This window comes from Populus nigra, chromosome 3, assembly GCF_951802175.1.
Source record: "Populus nigra chromosome 3, ddPopNigr1.1, whole genome shotgun sequence".
In the NCBI taxonomy this organism is placed as follows: domain Eukaryota; kingdom Viridiplantae; phylum Streptophyta; class Magnoliopsida; order Malpighiales; family Salicaceae; genus Populus; species Populus nigra.
In genome coordinates, this window is record NC_084854.1 from 5106388 (window position 1) to 5124041 (window position 17654).

Here is a 17654-nt window from a genome sequence, read left to right on the forward strand (position 1 = left end):
ACCACCACCAGTAGAACCACCACCACGAGAATGAATGAGTGAAGGAGCCATGAGAAAAGAAGAAAGAAACAAAAGGGTCGAAGATCTCAGGGACCCATGACAATCGTCACGTATAGACTGACATTATTTTGGGGCTGAGAGAGAGACTAGACTGACCACCCTAAGTGGTTTGGATCTATTCCTAGTTTGTTTAAGCTGGTCCCTTTCGGTCTGATATTGTTATATCACCGACACCTTCTCGTGACTTAATCTCTTCCCTTTTTAGAAGCACCGATGCAGTAATGCCTTTTAATTTAACGAGGAAATACTAAATAAATATATAAAACATATATTCAAAAAAAGTGTCCACCACTAAAATTCGTGAGAATCACTAAATATGCCCTACAAAATCCCCCTTTTTTTAACTAGATCATGGGACTCCTTAATTCTATGTCCTACCAAAACCCCACTCTTTTTTTTTTTTTTTTAATATTTTCTTCTTTTTTTCCTGTATAAGAAAGAAAACAATCAGAGGCTAAATTATTCAGTCCTCGCAAAACTCTTAATTTTTTTTGTTCTAAAACTAATATTATATGGTTTTTGTTACTGTTTCTCTAAAACTAATGAAAAAAAAAGATGTTAAATAAAATTTTGAAAACAAATCCAAAATTATATGAAGCAAAAAGTCAAAATTCTTGAAAGAAGACTTTTTATTATTTAACATAACATTTTAAAGGCTCGTATTACCAAACATTTTTATTGCCATAGCTATGCCATAGAACGATGTAATTTATTTTTTTAACACAAAAAAAAATGTGAAGGCAATGTAGATGTTCTTTAAGAAGCAAGAAAAAATAAAATTCTAGTTTATAATTCAATTGAGTTTAATAAACTCGGCTAATTTATTAATATGAAAAAAATAAAAAAAATCATAAAAAAAATAAAAAAAAATAACAAATCAAAAAAAATATAAAAAAAAATTGACTTCAACTCATTCGAGCTAGTACATCAAAAATATAATTTGGCCAAGATACCAAGGTAATCACATCAAAATCAAATTGAATAAAATGATTAAGCTTGATTATCAAACGTTTCAATACCAAATGATGAAATTAGAAAAAAAAATTAAGCTACGAGAAAAAAAAATTCGAGTCAAATTAGGTTAACTTGTTAACCCTGCGATAATGGGTATAAGAATGGGTGAACCTCATAGAAAGAAAATTAAAAATTAAAAACATGAATATCAATTCTCAATCAATCAAATGTTAAAAAATGAAATTAAAATAAAAAATCAAATGTTGAAGGGAGTCTAATAATAAAAAAAAAATTATTAAATGAAAACACAATAACCTCTTAGAAAGCAAAATGAAAAAAAATAGAAGCTCAATTTCTAGAAAACAAAGTAATGAAGGAATTAAAGAAAAAAATATAATCCATAAAAGACAAAAAAAAACCCGAGCCCACCTGGTTCAGCATGAAAAACCTATGATCTAGTTGTGATGTTGAGGTAATCCCATTAAAAAATTGAATAAAATTATAAAGTTCAATTATCAAATAACCTAATGTTGAAAGTTGAGATAATTCATGTCATTTTTAAAATCAGTGAAAAAACTAATAGAGAACAAATAAAAAAATAAAAAAACTTAATCTCCAATTATAAATAGTACTAAATGATAAAACTAAAAAAAAACATGAGTTTAGAAATAAAAAAAAACTAAGTAAACTCATACAAATCTCTTAAACTTGTGTTATTTTTTCCAATTTGTAACCCACTAAATTCTATATACCAGGGATAAATCAAGAAGTTCAAATCCTAATTCATTTAATGTTAAAGAATGAAACTGAAATAAAATATACCAATTTAAAAAATATATATATAAAAAAAACAATCAAAATAACGAGAACCAAATCTGATTAGGAAAAAAACTAAAGGATAATGAAATCACAAAAACAATTCAATTTATAGCAATCAAAAGAATAAAGATCAAATCTGATATATGAAAGAAATTAAAGGAGGATGAAATTGAAAAAAAATCTAATTTAATAAATTATTTTACATAAAATAAATAGTAATTAAAAGAATAAAAATCAAATCTGAAAAGAAAACAATTGAATGATTGCATTGAAATCTTAAAGGAGCATGCATGAAAATCAAGGAGAAAAGAGAAAATTAATAATAAAAAAAAAAATCATCAATACCAAACTAGAGTCTCGTCAGTTACACACGTCATCGCATCATGGAGGGGCCACCATGATGATTCAAACGTCACCATGGAAGACGATGTTTGGTTCGGATGACCCCAACTTTTTTTTTACTAATATTTATATTTAAAAAAAAATTACCAAAAAGCCTTTAAGTGAATCTAAATATAATGAAAAAAAACCATAATAAAAGACTGAAAACATATTATATTAAATTATGTCTTGGATTACAATATATTATATTAAAAAAAACTTAAAAAATTTATGTTTTTTAAAAAAAGCAAAAGCATAATTTTACTGTTTTAATACACAATATTTTACCGATACCTTTTAAGGTTTTTTTAATTGTATTGTCATTGCAATCCTGAAGTAACAACCTTAATCACACCAATTTAGCTCTACTGTGTTCTTAATAATATAATGGATTATTTAATTGATTCAAAATCATTAAATTTAAATAAATAAGAGAAAAGCCTCTTTATCTTTCAAAAAAACCTGCTACGTAAATATGATTTATCATGTTAAAAAGCTTGAAAAGACATATTCTATCAAATAGTAATGGCTTGGACGCGCGGTATTAAAGGAGGGTGGCCTTTATTATACCATGGCTAGACAGAGGTACTTGGTTCTGGACTTGAGTTTTGCGCAGGCAGTCTTCCATGTCACGACCAAGAAGTATCACGACACGGGCCAAACGGCTATGGCAAAGGCCAACAAGAAAGTGCAGGTTACGAAAGAAACTTTCCAGCATACTTTTATGGACTAGATGGAAAAGCTAAAATATTCCTATTTCCTGTTCATGTGTGTGTGTGTGTGTGTGTGTGTGTTATGATAAGATATCCAACATGGACACTCAATTCCTTTCTTGTTATGCAAGCATATTTTCTAAACCTCCTATCAAAACTAAAAATGCTTGATGATTCAAAAGGGTTTCTCCTTGGTATCCAGTTCCTTGTTGATTTTTTTTGTAATTCCTTCCCTTTCCTCGGAAAAGAGGATGGCATTTCTCTACACTTTTTGGATCTTAATAACTCCCTTCTTCATGTACAATATCAAGAGTCTTGAGAGACAGGAACCAAAAAAACTTATCAAGTCTCAAAGAAAAACATGGGTCGTCGTCAATACTTGCTATGCTTCTTCTTCTTGTGCCTAATTAGTAGTGATCAAGGTCTAGTCAAGGGAGTGGTAGGGCTGGCATGTAACTGGGGGACTCAGTCAACTCACCCTCTTCCGGCTAACATAGCGGTCAAGCTTTTGAAGGAAAATGGTTTTAATAAGGTGAAGCTGTTTGAGGCTGATCCTGCTGCACTCAAGGCACTAGGGAAGTCTGGAATCCAAGTTATGGTTGGGATACCAAATGAGTTTCTAGCACCCCTAGCAAGTAGTGTTCAGGTTGCTATAAACTGGGTCCAACAAAATGTATCCAGCTATATATCCAGATATGGGACTGATATTAGGTAAATTCTTTAGTTTCTTCTTCTTTTTATTGATGCTTTTATTATTAAATCTTGTCAGCCCGTTATTCCATAGAGGCTTCTATATTATACTGAAATAAGCACGATGCTTTTTAGATATGCATGAAACTTTGAGCATAAAAGCTTTTGTAGCTAGAAAGGAAATCTGTTTTCAAATATTGCCATGCTGTGTGTTTGGCTTTTTGAAGCCTGTTGTATACGGTTGCTTCATGTACTGTTTAATCTGTAGTTATGCTAAAATCTGATACCATCAGATCAGCATGAATAATGCACTATATTGACAACTTCTTCACGTATGGTTGCATATTCTATTTGCTTTCGAGGAATCATAAAGCCCACATGTAATGTGCTGCAAAGAACCAGATCCTTTTCCCTTACCTCTTTCTCATTTTTTTAGAGCTTTATGTATCATCTCTGCCTTAATTTATCATCCTCTTTCTGGAAATAGAAAATATTATGATCAAAACCAGTTACTTATGGAGGTTTCCCCCTAAACCATAATAGAAATTAATGTGAAGTATTTGGTTATTGCACGTGTAATTTCAGGTATGTAGCTGTGGGAAATGAACCTTTCCTCCAGACCTTCAAAGACACTTTCCTTAACACAACATTTCCAGCACTTCAAAATATTCAAGCAGCCTTGATAAAAGCTGGATTAGGGAAGCAAGTAAAGGTCACGGTACCATTAAATGCAGATGTGTACCAGACAGACAGTGGCCTGCCTTCTGGTGGCAACTTCCGATCAGATATCCATGGCCTCATGATCTCTATCATCAAGTTTCTCAGTAACAATAATGCTCCCCTTACCATTAATATCTACCCATTCCTCAGCCTTTATGCTGACCCCCATTTCCCGGTCGACTATGCCTTCTTCAACGGCACCTCCGCCCCAGTTGTCGATGGTTCCATATCTTACACCAATGTCTTTGAGGCCAACTTTGACACCCTCATTTCAGCTCTTGAAAAGAACGGTTTCTCATCAATGCCTGTCATTGTTGGTGAGGTTGGATGGCCAACAGATGGTGACCGCAATGCGAATATGGACTATGCTCGCCGGTTCAATCAAGCCCTTGTCGATCGTATAAATCAAGGCCAAGGCACCCCAAAACGTAAAACTCCACCAGATATCTACCTATTCGCACTCACAGACGAGGATGCGAAGAGTGTCCGACCTGGAAATTTCGAAAGGCACTGGGGTATCTTCTATTATGATGGAGCCATCAAGTACCAAATGGATATGGGTAATGGTAAACCTCTTGTTCCAGCGAAAGGTGTAAGATATTTGGCGAGGCAGTGGTGTGTGATGTCACCTGAAGCCAGCATTTCTGACCCCTACTTGCCTAACAGCATTGCCTATGCCTGCAGTTATGCAGACTGCACAAGTCTGGGATATGGATCTTCCTGCGGTGCACTAGATGCTAGAAGCAATGCATCTTATGCTTTTAACATGTACTATCAGACCGTGGATCAAAGGAATGGTGCGTGTTCTTTTTCTAATTTATCAACCCTTACAAAAGTTGATCCATCTCAAAATCCTTGTCGATTTGAGATCATGATGGATCTAGGAAAGCACGAGACACCTCCTAGACGTTCATTTGCAGGAAGAAAGGAAAATCCGGCAGCAATGATGGCTTTCATATCGGCGCTGATACTGATCATTTGTGGTGCTTACTGAGTTCGTTGGTGACAAAGCCAGCACCAAAGCATATTCCAGGCCTCATTCATCTTCATGGACATTTGTAGATGCCACATATAGCTTAGTTTTTGAAATCTTAATTTTACTTTACTCCAGCTTCTTTACAAGAAAATGTAAATTCTACTGTTCGAATCATTACGTGTGAAAGAAAATGGGAGCTGGCTATTTCATACCTGACAGCTTACATATCCCAAGATTGTTTTGTTTTTTCACGAAACAAAATATTCTGTGTCCATCCTTGAACGATTCGAATTTCTCGTTTCTTTCCTGTAAAGTTGTGGTGATTAAAACAACCACTGTCCATCAATCTTGAAATATTATTAAAATTTCATTTCTCAACCATTTCAAAAACGCTTTACTTAAGTGACCATGAGTGTGTTTATTTTTGATACACTTCTTATAATTATGGTTTGATAAAATAAATTTTAAAAAAATATGGCTAATTATATAGTTAGTTGGATTTAAATTAAAAATTATAGTTGAAGTTTATATATAATAAAAAATATATATAAAATATTTGAAGTTATATTTAGAAGTGTAATTATGTTTGTTTTTTAAAGTGTTTAAAAGAATATTTTTTATTATTTTAAAATTATTTTAATATTATCTTATCAAAATAATCTAAAAATACTAAAAAAATATTAATTTGAAGTAAAGAAAAAAATAAATAAATTTTAATTTTTTTAAAAAAATATTTTTAAAACACAAAAACAAACAGATTTTATAAAACATGAAAAAACTAAATCACAAAAACTAAGTTTTAAATTTAATTTATTTTTAATTGAACTCGCAGCATAAAATACAATTTAATTTCTTACCAAACACCTTCCTATGCTATGTTTGTTTCACCACAAAAGCTAGCAAGCAGAAATAATCGCAGCCCATCTACCTGGTCGCACGCAACTCAAGTTAGAGATAAAAGAGTCTTTTGATTTTCAATTAAACATCGAAGCAACAAAGCCCAATTTTACCAAATTTGGAACACCCAGCTCTTGAAATTAAAAGGGTACCAGACAAATGACAGGGGTTCTTTTTCCCCCAATGGAGCTAAACTCAAGAAAAGGGAAAGACAGGGTGAAAATGGCAGGACCAATATAAATTGAAATTAAATCAGGCACCGTTCCAACATGGAAAACACTAGAAAGTTCCTAAACACAGCATTCCCCTCAATTGTAGACCATGTACTTGGGCGTTGCGCTAAACTTCTGATAGCCCTTGATGACCTTGTTTACTGCATCAAGGAAGTCTTTCTCAGTCACTGTCTTCCTGCGTGCTCTAATGGCATACATCCCAGCCTCGGTGCAGACACTCCTAATGTCAGCTCCTGCGGAACAATCCAAAATAAAAAAATTCTAATAAAATGAATGGTGAGACATCAAAAGTTGTGGACAGGCAAATACAAACTGCTGGGGTTGTATCATGCTCTCCAATAATCGCAAAATAAGAAAACGGGTTCTTGGAGCTCGCACAATTGTACAAGTTGAATCATGTGAACCGTATTTCTAACCTTAACATAACTCGACTTTCCCCGACACATTCACAACCTATATGACCATTTTTGGTTGCTTCTACAAGCAATGGGCACGGGTTTCACTCCCTAATTAAAGAAAAGACAGCTCCATCTTTATGACTTAGATCTTAATACCATGCCTGAAAGACATTGATTTGTTTCCCCTTTTCTTTTCAGTGGATAGTTGAGAGGTTCATTTAGAGGGCCATAGTGCGTAAAATCAGTTCAGTGAAGTATCCATACCAGTTGAATTTGGACAAAGGCGTGCAAGCAGCTCAAAACGAATATCCCTTTCACAGTTCATAGTTCGTGTGTGGATCTTGAAAATCTGAGTCCTGCTCTCCAAATCAGGCAGCCCAAACTCAACCTTACGGTCTAATCTTCCTGGACGTAACAGAGCTGGGTCCAGCGTATCAGGTCTGAAAAAAAATAGAACAAAGTAAGGTACCAGTGAAACACAAACTGTGAACTAGTACATTTGCTAGCAAATTGCAAGCCAACAAAATACAGATGAATCAGGACGTGGAAAAGGAGTCAACTTGAAACAAATATTTCTTACTTGGGGATGGCAGTAGAAACAAACAAATTTATATACACATCAGTTAGGCAACCAATTTACCTGTTTGTCGCCATCAACACTTTGATGTTTCCTCGAGCATCAAAACCATCAAGCTGATTGACAATTTCAAGCATGGTACGCTGAACCTCATTATCTCCACCGACACCATCATCAAAACGTGCACCACCTATAGCGTCAACTTCATCAAAAAAGACGATGCAAGCTTTTTTTGACCGTGCCATCTGTAGCGAATCAAATGCTAGTTACACATGAGTAACGGATAAGTTCTATTAAATAATTACAAATTCAATAGGCAATGTTTGACCTGAAAAAGCTCCCGAACCATTCGTGCCCCCTCGCCGACATATTTTTGGACAAGTTCACTCCCAATAACACGAATGAAACATGCATCAGTTCTGTTGGCCACTGCTCTAGCCAAGAGAGTTTTGCCTGTTCCAGGAGGACCGTAGCACAAAACACCCTTAGGAGGATCAATTCCAAGCTTTACAAATTTCTCTGGGTGAAGCATGGGAAGCTCAACAACCTAAAAAGAAGGCAATATAATTTGAGACATCTTAGAAAAAAAAATTAATTGTGTATATGCAAATAATATAATGTGTATGAATGAACGAAGATAAATATCATAAATAGTATACGCACTTCTCGCATCTTTTCTATCTGCTCCTTACATCCGCCAACATCGTTATATGTAACATCAGGCTTTTCTTCCACAGTCATCATCGTAACACTTGGATCAATCTTAGGAGGCAACGGAATCTGAATCTGATACTTGTTGCGATCAACACTGCAATGGCAGTAAGATTGTTATAACCATATCTATATCCCATAAAATTGAACACACACACACACACTCAAATATAAAAATAGAAAGAATCTTATAAGAGGTCAAAGAGGGAAACATACCCCACTCGCATGCCTTCTTCTATATCTGTAGGGGAGACTTTGTCACCAAGTCCAACCACAAACTAAAATTACAACGCCAGTACAATGTTAGAATGGTTCATAAAAAAAGAGGTTATGGTGAAAAAAACATCAAAGTAACAGGTCTCTCTCTTCATGCTAGGTTGGCTGATGTTATTAAAAATGGGAAATGGTTTTGGCCTAGTGCTAGATCAGATGAACTGGTGGAGATTCAGGGAGCTATATGTGGCACTATGATTCCTGATACACTAAATCAGAACAGGGCAGTTTGGGAGCTCACCCCAGATGGAAATCTTTCTACTAGAAGTGGTCGGGACCATCTTAGGAGGAAAGATGCTCAAATTGAGTGCCATAAGCTGGTCTGGGGTTCCCCAAACGTTCCTAGAGATAGTTTAATTGTATGGCTTGCAGTATATAATAGACTCTCCAGAAGGGTTACGCAAGTTCTTATGGGAAGAGGCATTGATGCTGATTGTTTGCTCTGTGGATCTGCTGACAAAGATAGAGATCATTTATATTTTCCCAACCTTATTCCACTGAGATATGGCAAATAGCTCTACAGATTTGTGGTTATTCTAGGGCTGTTGGAGGATAGCAATTAGAGTTTGATCAGGCTAAAGGAAACCTGCAAAGGAGAACATTTCAGGCTATTCTTGGAAAAATAGCTTGGAAGCTTCTACCTATGGTATTTGCATGCAACAAAATCTGAGAATGCATGGTGATAGTGGAGTATCTCCTGGCAAGATTTTCTTACTGGGTTTATCACATGGTGAAGTCCAGTTGCCTAACTCTAGGATTTTGGAAGAGGCTCTACTGAATCCAAAATTCAAATATATTTATAGACAATGGATGTTCTGAATCTTCTGATCTTTTTCTGTTAGTTTGTACTTCTATACAAGTTTGTAGTAGGGATTTATTTCCCTATAAGTTTATTTAATCAATGAAAAATTATTTATTCATCAAAAATTATAATGGTCCACAAAACATATTAGTAGCATGTGTTGGTTAGAGTAACAAGCACACTAGCACAATTACCAATGCTCAATTTCATACATCAATTTTTAAAAATAAGTAGCCAAGACAAAATGTCAGCAGTTGAGGCACATCATTTGCGCCGATGTTAATGTAACAAGCATGAAGGTTAGAAATAAGGAGGCTGAAGAAAATGGTTTAAGACTACATTATAAAGAAACACACCTTGGCAATTTGCTTCACATTTATAACATACTTTGCATCCTCGGTATTAGGATTAATAATCTTTGTGCACCTTGCAACCTGATAAAGAAAACAAATCTGTCTAAGCCCATTCCTCAATATTCAAAAGTATATTACCAGTGATGTTTTGCTTTTAATTGAACCAAAAGAAAAAAAAATCCTGAAATCAAACCTGCAGTGGTTGTTCTTCTTGCATCATCTGCTTATCAGACACAAGGTCCCACTGGCTTGGTGCAGCCAAACCAGTGTCAGATTCTTTAATGCCTGTGGATCAAACAAGCAACCTTTTAGAACAAGTTTATGTCCCAGGCTTACAAACAAAGAAATCCGAAACACCTAGAAATGATAAAGCGCAAGGTAATTACAGAAGAAGTTGCTCAACAAAGAGTTCGATGATAGAAACAAAACACGTGGAAAAAAGCAATAACACCTGCTCAAGAGCATATTTTCAATTAACAACCCTCCTAACACTTAGCCCCTATGTAAGATCATGTTCACATACCTAAACTGCCTATTTTGGGGAAAACTTCAAAAACATTGGGTTAAAACATCTATTGAAAGAACACCCATCTCTCTCTCTCTCTCTTAATTATTATTTTGGGTAATTCCAAAGCTCCTATGGTATCAAAAACTGATTCACCTACAAGAGATATGATTTTTTGAAACTTTCAATCACTGGAAGCCTAGACTCAGATCCAAAAAAAATTACTAAAAAGACAGCTTAAAATAGGTATTTAAATCAGAGAAGCGAAGGAAGATTGAAGATTATTACCTCGAAGATCATTAATCTTCTTAGCTAAATCCTTAATTTCCTTCTCTTCTTTCTTAATACTGTTCGAGTATGGACCCAAGCCCTGCATTAATTAATTAATTAACCCATATTCAGAGCTGAATTATTAAGAAAATAAAAAAGTAAATAGAACATACATAAGTTTTGAGGAGAGCAATGTCGTCTTCGTCGAGAGGAGGAGGATTCTTCTCGTCCTTCAATATCTCATCATCGTCAACTGCTGCCGGAGCCATTGATTAAAGAACCGATCGATTCAAGTCTTAAACCTAAATAGGCACTGAAGCCAAGCCAAGACTAAAGAAGAAGTAGCAAGGGGTTTTTTATTATTATTATTCTTTATAGATGGAGAACGGATTAGTTTTTGGTTTTGATATAAATAGAGGGACCTGACCTTTCCAACAAGAAACGATGAGAACTTTGTTTTTTATTTCATCCCCCTGGCGATTGCCCATATCTATTTCGTTCTTTCAAATGAAACGACATCGTGTGATTTATATGCTGTTTTTGAATTAAATTCTTTTTTTCCTTTTCTTGTTATTATTAACCTCTCATCTATAATTTTTTTAAAAAAAATGATAAAATACGTGTATATATAATTATATATATATAGACGCACACACTTATTACTAATTTATCTAGAGTGATTTGGTAATTAAAATAGTATTTGAGTTTTTTTTTATAGTAATTGTTTTTTAAAATATATTTTTACTTGAAAATACATTAAAATAATATTATTTTATTTTTTAAAATTAAATTTTAACACATCATATTAAAACAATATAAAATTATAAAAAAAGTTATAAAAATATATAAAAAAAAATATTAAAAATACTTTTTAAATGTAAAAATAAACACTTTATAAAAATAACTATACGAAATCTATATCTTTTACCAAAACTCCTCAAACATTATCTCTACAAGCATAGTTTAAAATAATATTATTTATATCATATATGTAAATAACTGTTGTAACTGAAAAAACAAACTATTTTTTTATTTTTATAAAAAAATATAGTTAATTTAATTATATGATATAAAAACATGATGAAATATAAAAGTAAAGATATAACAAAGTAATTTTCAAATTTTTTTTAATTGTTTTAATATTTGTTAATTACCATAATTACAACTCTTTTAAAACTTCAAAAAATATATAAAAAAATGGATCTAATGTATTAATATTTACATCTCTATATATTATAAAAACAAGATATGTTTCTACTATCAAAGTTGCCATTATAGTATAACAATTGTAAATTTTATTTTCCTTCTAAAGGAGTCCTTTACTTAAATAAAATCATATAGAATCTTAAATTATGAATTTGTACCTAATGGTGTAGAATATAATTTTTTTTTTCTTGTCAACAACCATACTTGGTCTTTTTTACAGTGAAGACTTAATTTCTAATCGGATTTTTAATATTATCTAAATACTTTAAAAGAAATTGGGTTAATTATAGTATTTTTATTGTTTGTACGAATAACTAACCAGGTTTATATATTTATTTAATCATTTTGATAATAGATTTATGTTTTCGAATCGGTTGATTGGAATGTGTATATAAATATAAAAAGCATATCATATGTTGTTTAAATTTTTTCGAAACTTAACAAGGAACAAATAACATGCCATTCATCCCCTTAATAAAAAGTAAATAAAACAAGGCCACAAGCACAGGCTCGGCCTCCAGGCCTTTGCACGACTAGCCTGCTATTTTTATTTTTTTTTTATAACCCGAGGTGTCCGGGCCAGCTTACGCGCACCACAACTAATCCCCGAATCCACTGAACACCCTGCAAGCCCAGTAGACATGTAAGACACCACGGGGATGACAGGCGTGCACGCTAGGGCTCGAACCCAGGTGACAGAAGCAAGGAAACCTTGCCTCTGCCGCTGGGCTACAAGCCCTGGTGCCGACTAGCCTGCTATTGATGAGCTAGGTGCTAGGCGTGACTTTTTTTGAATTTTTTTTTTATTATATTTTTTTTGCACTTTGAAAAAATTTGACCAAAATCATTTATTATTCAGTTTTTACACAGTCTTAAAATACATAATTATTTAAATTTTAATAATCTTGGTTTTAATTATGATGTTTTATGATATGAAAATAATAATACTAATAATAATTTGTTCATGAAAGTTAAACTCAAATTGTATTTTTGTTTTTAGAATTTAAAAATATATTTTGAATATGATTTTATCACATTTATAATTTTTTTTAACTTTCAATAATACATAAAATATTAACATATTTTTTTTTGTTAGCTTGATCTAGCAATCATAAAATATTTTTTAATATAAATAATGATTCTAATTAAAAACCATGAGTTCACTGGGATAAATAAAAAAACATTAAAAAAATTATCTTAATAAAAAATATAAGCAACTATATTTTCTGAGTTTATAGCAATATCAAGGAATTCTATGAGATCTAAATATTTTTTTATATTTAAAAAAATAATAATCTCTCAGCGGCATAAAACTGAGATGCCAACTAGTACTTTCTATATTAGCTTATATATATATATATATATATATATATATATATATATATATATATATATATATAAAATCTTAATCAAATTAAAAATGAAAAATAAATTTATTATATATGCCAATAACTCAAGATTTTAATTTAAAATATTTCTTGTTTTTTTCTTTTTAAAAAAGAGTCATCCACTTAACAAGAAAGGTTGGATACAAAATTGTTAAAATCGCTAGTTGACTCTTAAAATCTTACGATTTTACGAGTCAACATGTATATAATATGTCAAATCGGGTTAAAACTCGAAATTGGTCAAAATCGGTCAAACTCGATTAAAATCGATGAAATCGGACCGATTTTACGAGTTTGACCGATTTCAAGTTTTAACTTGTAAAAGTTAAAAAAATTACTGTCTTTCTATCCGAGTCCCCTGACACTCCACTACATAGTCTCCACTCCCCAACCTCCCCTTTTCTCGCTGCCCAAATCTCAAATTTTCAATCTTCGCAGACTAATATCAGTATTAGAGGATCTTGGGTATGGGAAAGCCTTATACTGTATTTTAGATCGGGAAGGCATGATCGGAGGATAGAAACTATGGGAAGACAGATGTAGATGATGAGAAATCAAAGAAGTAAAATAAGATATAGAAATACTTATATAGAGAGAAATATTGTGTTTTACACTAACCATTTGTTAACTACAAAGAGAGACGACAAAGATTTAGAGAGAACTTGAGATACATGTCTTGCTTGGTGAGATATTTGGACATTATTTATAGGACTTGTTACTAATATAAAAAAGATGGAAGGTGAGGTGACATGAGATTAAATTGATGTCATTTTGTACGTTTTTGTTCTCGTTGTCACAGGTTCACTGTATTGGTCTCTGTTAATTTTTTTTTTAAGTTGATGATATACCTTATAATGTTGTATCATCTCACTAGTTGCTAGCAGTGTGTTTCAAGACATGTCCTCTAGAAAATGTTTTGAAACTCTATCAATAAAATATAGTTGTTCAATCTTTTTTTTTCTTTTCGTATTTTTAAGTTATTTAAACCATGTATGAATTTTTATTTGAATTATATATTTTAAGGTATTTGGATATTTGTATTGTTTATTTCACTTTTATTTTAATTGTGTTATATTATTATGTACTACTTGACTGAAATTGTTAATATATAATTAGTTAAAATATTTTTCTTGTGATTTTACGATTTGAGTTTACAATCCAAGTTTATATTATATATTTCGTGTCATGTTAAAAAAATATTTTTGACAACCTTAGTTGAATATTTGGAAACACTAGTTATTTATTCAAGAAGGCATTATTGATGCCATTATTGACAGTGGTTCGACGTGGCCTAAAGTATTAGGCCTAACTAAACAAAGCCTCGAAGAATAAGCCCAAGTGACGTGGCCCATCTTATCTAAGCCCGAGCTCATTACAGCAAAATCCACTGTAAGATTTATCTAGTTGAATGTTGTCGTTTTCTCATAAAATTTAATTCCAAATATTATTTATTAGAAACTTCAAAATTAACACCAAACATATCCTGTTTATATTCCACGTGTACAAGATTGATTATTTTTTTTTATCCCTAAATATCGGATTATTGCTTATTCGGTGCAAAGGTCTTTTTGAAGTATATATCCACATATTTTTTAAAAATAAATAAGAAGAATATTGTAAAATATCTCGCTGAATCCATCGTGAGAATAATTAGTGTAATGAAAATGAAATCTTGAAAAATCTTTTTGATATACTGTAAACAATGACACGTCAATTTGATTTTCTTGGAGCTATATACAACCTCAAGGTGGCAGACATGATAAAATAAATAAATAAATGGAGGCAAAAAGGTGGTGGTTGTAATTTCATTTAGGTGAAAACGGGAGGATGGTTGGTGGCGGCGGCACTTCTGATAAAGATGATCATGTTATCGATCTCCCTCACCAGGTAAGAAGTCAAGACATTTGGCAGATTTTTTTTACCTCTTACAATAATTTATAACATGATGCAGCTGGTAAATTTCGTGGATTACCAAAATGATGTCTTTTATTTTCTTAAAAAAAAAAGGAGTATTTTGAATTATCGTGATTCATAGCACTCACTTTTCTTTCTTTTTTCTTTTTCCTTTTTTGCATTTTGAACTGTGTTTTGCTATATTTTAAAAATATATTTGAAAAAATATCAAATTAATTTTTTTAGCGATTTAGATGATTTTGATTTACTAGTATAAAAATAATAACAATATCAAATTAATTTTTTTAGCGATTTAGATGATTTTGATTTACTAGTATAAAAATAAAAACAATTAGAAAATAAAATATTACGATGCATTTTCAACCGAAACACTTTTAAAAAACATATTGCATTATAATACCACGTATAGTCGTAATATAAAAGAATTATTTTACCTATATATCTCAAGGGAAAAAAATCTCAAGGTTGATAATTTTTATCATTTAAAAATAAAGTTTAGTTATATAAAATACAAATACAAAATAATTAAAAAATCCACTATTTAGAAAAGGCTAAATACAAAAAATAAAATAAAAAGAAGGGGTATTAATTTAAATATAAATTAAAAAAAACTATTTTAAAAACACATATAAAAAAATATATTTCTTTTTTAAAAATATAAAATTACATAGAAAAAGACGCAGGGTCTAGGAGCCGCACTCCATTTAGAAATGACTCATGCATGAGCCCTATTTTTTAAAAAAATACAATTGGAATGGATGACATATCGTCCGTCTTAATATTTTTTTTATATAAAAAAAATTCATGTGACATGTCCATTGATTTCTCTAAATTTTGGCCATTGTGATAGCTGAAAATACAATGTCATATTTTTTTTACCCAAAAACCTATTTTCCAATCTATTTTTTACCTAAAACACATAGAAAAAAACTTAAACACCTTAACAAACCCATAAATTGCCTTTAAAAAGCGCACACAAACCCAAAACAACCTGAAATAAAAAACTCTTTTAGAGTTTAGATCTAGTTTTTTAGGCAATTTTTAGGTGAAAAAACATCCAAGCATAACTCCTCTCACAAAATGAAATTCGCTGACATCAAAATCGACTATTTTGACGGATGAAATTTGTGTTAACTCCACTGTTAGAATCTGGCAATCTCTTTATCTCCTCTCTCGAACCAAGAACTAAAAAATAATAAAAATAAATTTTTATATCAAAATTAAATTACAAATACATGGAGGGAACTAATAGATATAATTTGTAAGATTTGAGAACTAAATTAAATTTTTTGTAAGAACTTTTAAACCATCACTCATTCATAACATTTTTTTCTACTCTAGTTCTCTATCTTTTCTAATTGTGACTGCCAAAATCTTCCTTTCCTTGTGTCATTGAAAATATTGTTGTGTCCTTTTCTATATGGGGTGACGCGTGTGGTTATTGGTGGCACTGTTTGTCACATGTGACACTTTCTTTCCCTCTTTACTCTCACGCTCTCCTTCCCTTAAAATTGATGTTGTTCATGTTAAATTTCATGGTTGTCCTCTGATTTATAAGGATTTTCACTTTGATCCTAATTTTTTTTATTTCTATTTTTTTTTATCCTTGTGTAAGGCTTTAATTTGTTTTCCATCTCATCATTTATTCATAATTTGGAATATATAGTTTTTTCAATTTGATCCTCATTCTTTTAATTATTTTTTTATTAATTTTATTTTTCTCTTCAATTTCATCTTTCAATAAAAAAATTATTTATATTTTTTATTTCAATTTTGATCCTTATTCATTTGATTTTTTTTATCCTTTTAGTAAATTGGTTTTTGTTTTCAATTTTACCATTCAATAAAAAATAAAATATATTTTGTGTTCCAATTTTAATCTTCTTTGTTTTAATTGCTAATTTTTTTTCTTTTGTATAGTTAGATTTATTTTTATATCTCATCATTCACCATTTAATTAGTTGGGAATTGAGTTTCATGATTTTTCTAGATATAATGCTTCATGTCTAATAACCTCGGTCACGAATTTAAAAAGTTAACGCGGGTTGACATTTGTTTTTTTTTTTAAATGGATTTTGTGATGTTCTTTAATTTTTTTTTCTACCAGGTTATCTCGATCTCGTGACTCGACTTGCGAGTTTGGTAGGATAACCCAAGTTGGATCAATCCTAATTATTATGGTTACAAGTTTGTTATGCTAACTCAATTTGATTTTTTAAGTTTTTTTTATCACATTTCACCCTTCTATATTTAATGGGCTAAAAATTGAGCTACATAGTTGTCCTATTTTCAAAATTATTTTTTCCTCAGGTTATCATGATCAATTTTTTTTATTTAGTTTAGTCCATTTATTATTGTTGTTGATTTTTTTTATCGTCTAATTAAAGTAAAACCAACTTATTTAACTAAGTCAAGTTTATGGCCCGAGTTGCATATTTGTTTTCCTTATTTAAAACGAGTTTGTGACACTTAATAATCATTTTTTATGCTAAAAAAATAAATGATTCTTGCCCCGTAGTGGTCCACAACTATTTTAAGACTAAACATTGAGCATCAATGCTTTCATACATCTTTATATTCTTTGTTTTTTTTATTTATAACTTAAAAGGTCTTTTTATTATTTTATTTTATTTTATATCAACAATGTATATTATATTTTCATCATCTTTATATATTTTCATATAGTATGCTAACACCATTAAAAATTGATATGTATAGTGGTTGGCACGTGTGTTACACATGCCACCGAGTAAGCTGTCTTAATGTATTCAAACAACGCATGTGACAATAAAAAACAACATTCCTTGATGTTTT

General features: G+C 31.3%; 2 protein-coding genes across 2 annotated transcripts; one reads left to right on the top strand and one right to left on the bottom strand.

The window, feature by feature from the left end:
• Window positions 1-3219: 3219 nt before the first annotated feature.
• On the top strand, window positions 3220-5524 carry LOC133688916 (glucan endo-1,3-beta-glucosidase 5). The gene is made up of 2 exons (XM_062108562.1): window positions 3220-3638; window positions 4203-5524. Exons 1-2 carry the CDS (start codon window positions 3289-3291, stop codon window positions 5329-5331), a joined length of 1479 nt encoding a protein of 492 aa, XP_061964546.1. The 5' UTR covers window positions 3220-3288; the 3' UTR covers window positions 5332-5524.
• A 737-nt stretch (window positions 5525-6261) lies between these two features.
• Window positions 6262-10766, bottom strand: LOC133689777 (26S proteasome regulatory subunit 7). The gene is made up of 10 exons (XM_062109815.1): window positions 10506-10766; window positions 10351-10432; window positions 9751-9842; window positions 9561-9638; window positions 8346-8407; window positions 8082-8226; window positions 7747-7965; window positions 7482-7663; window positions 7106-7281; window positions 6262-6676 (listed from the first exon to the last, which is right to left on the bottom strand). Exons 1-10 carry the CDS (start codon window positions 10599-10601, stop codon window positions 6519-6521), a joined length of 1290 nt encoding a protein of 429 aa, XP_061965799.1. The 5' UTR covers window positions 10602-10766; the 3' UTR covers window positions 6262-6518.
• Between the last annotated feature and the right edge of the window lie 6888 nt (window positions 10767-17654).

Coding starts and splice junctions, on each gene's coding strand:
- LOC133688916 (XM_062108562.1), top strand. CDS start 3,289: ATGGGTCGTCGTCAATACTTGCTATGCTTCTTCTTCTTGTGCCTAATT. Junction 3,639..4,202: donor AGATATGGGACTGATATTAG/GTAAATTCTTTA, acceptor GTGTAATTTCAG/GTATGTAGCTGTGGGAAATG.
- LOC133689777 (XM_062109815.1), bottom strand. CDS start 10,601: ATGGCTCCGGCAGCAGTTGACGATGATGAGATATTGAAGGACGAGAAG. Junction 10,433..10,505: donor TTGCTCTCCTCAAAACTTAT/GTATGTTCTATT, acceptor TAATTAATGCAG/GGCTTGGGTCCATACTCGAA. Junction 9,843..10,350: donor GAAGATTAATGATCTTCGAG/GTAATAATCTTC, acceptor TTTGATCCACAG/GCATTAAAGAATCTGACACT.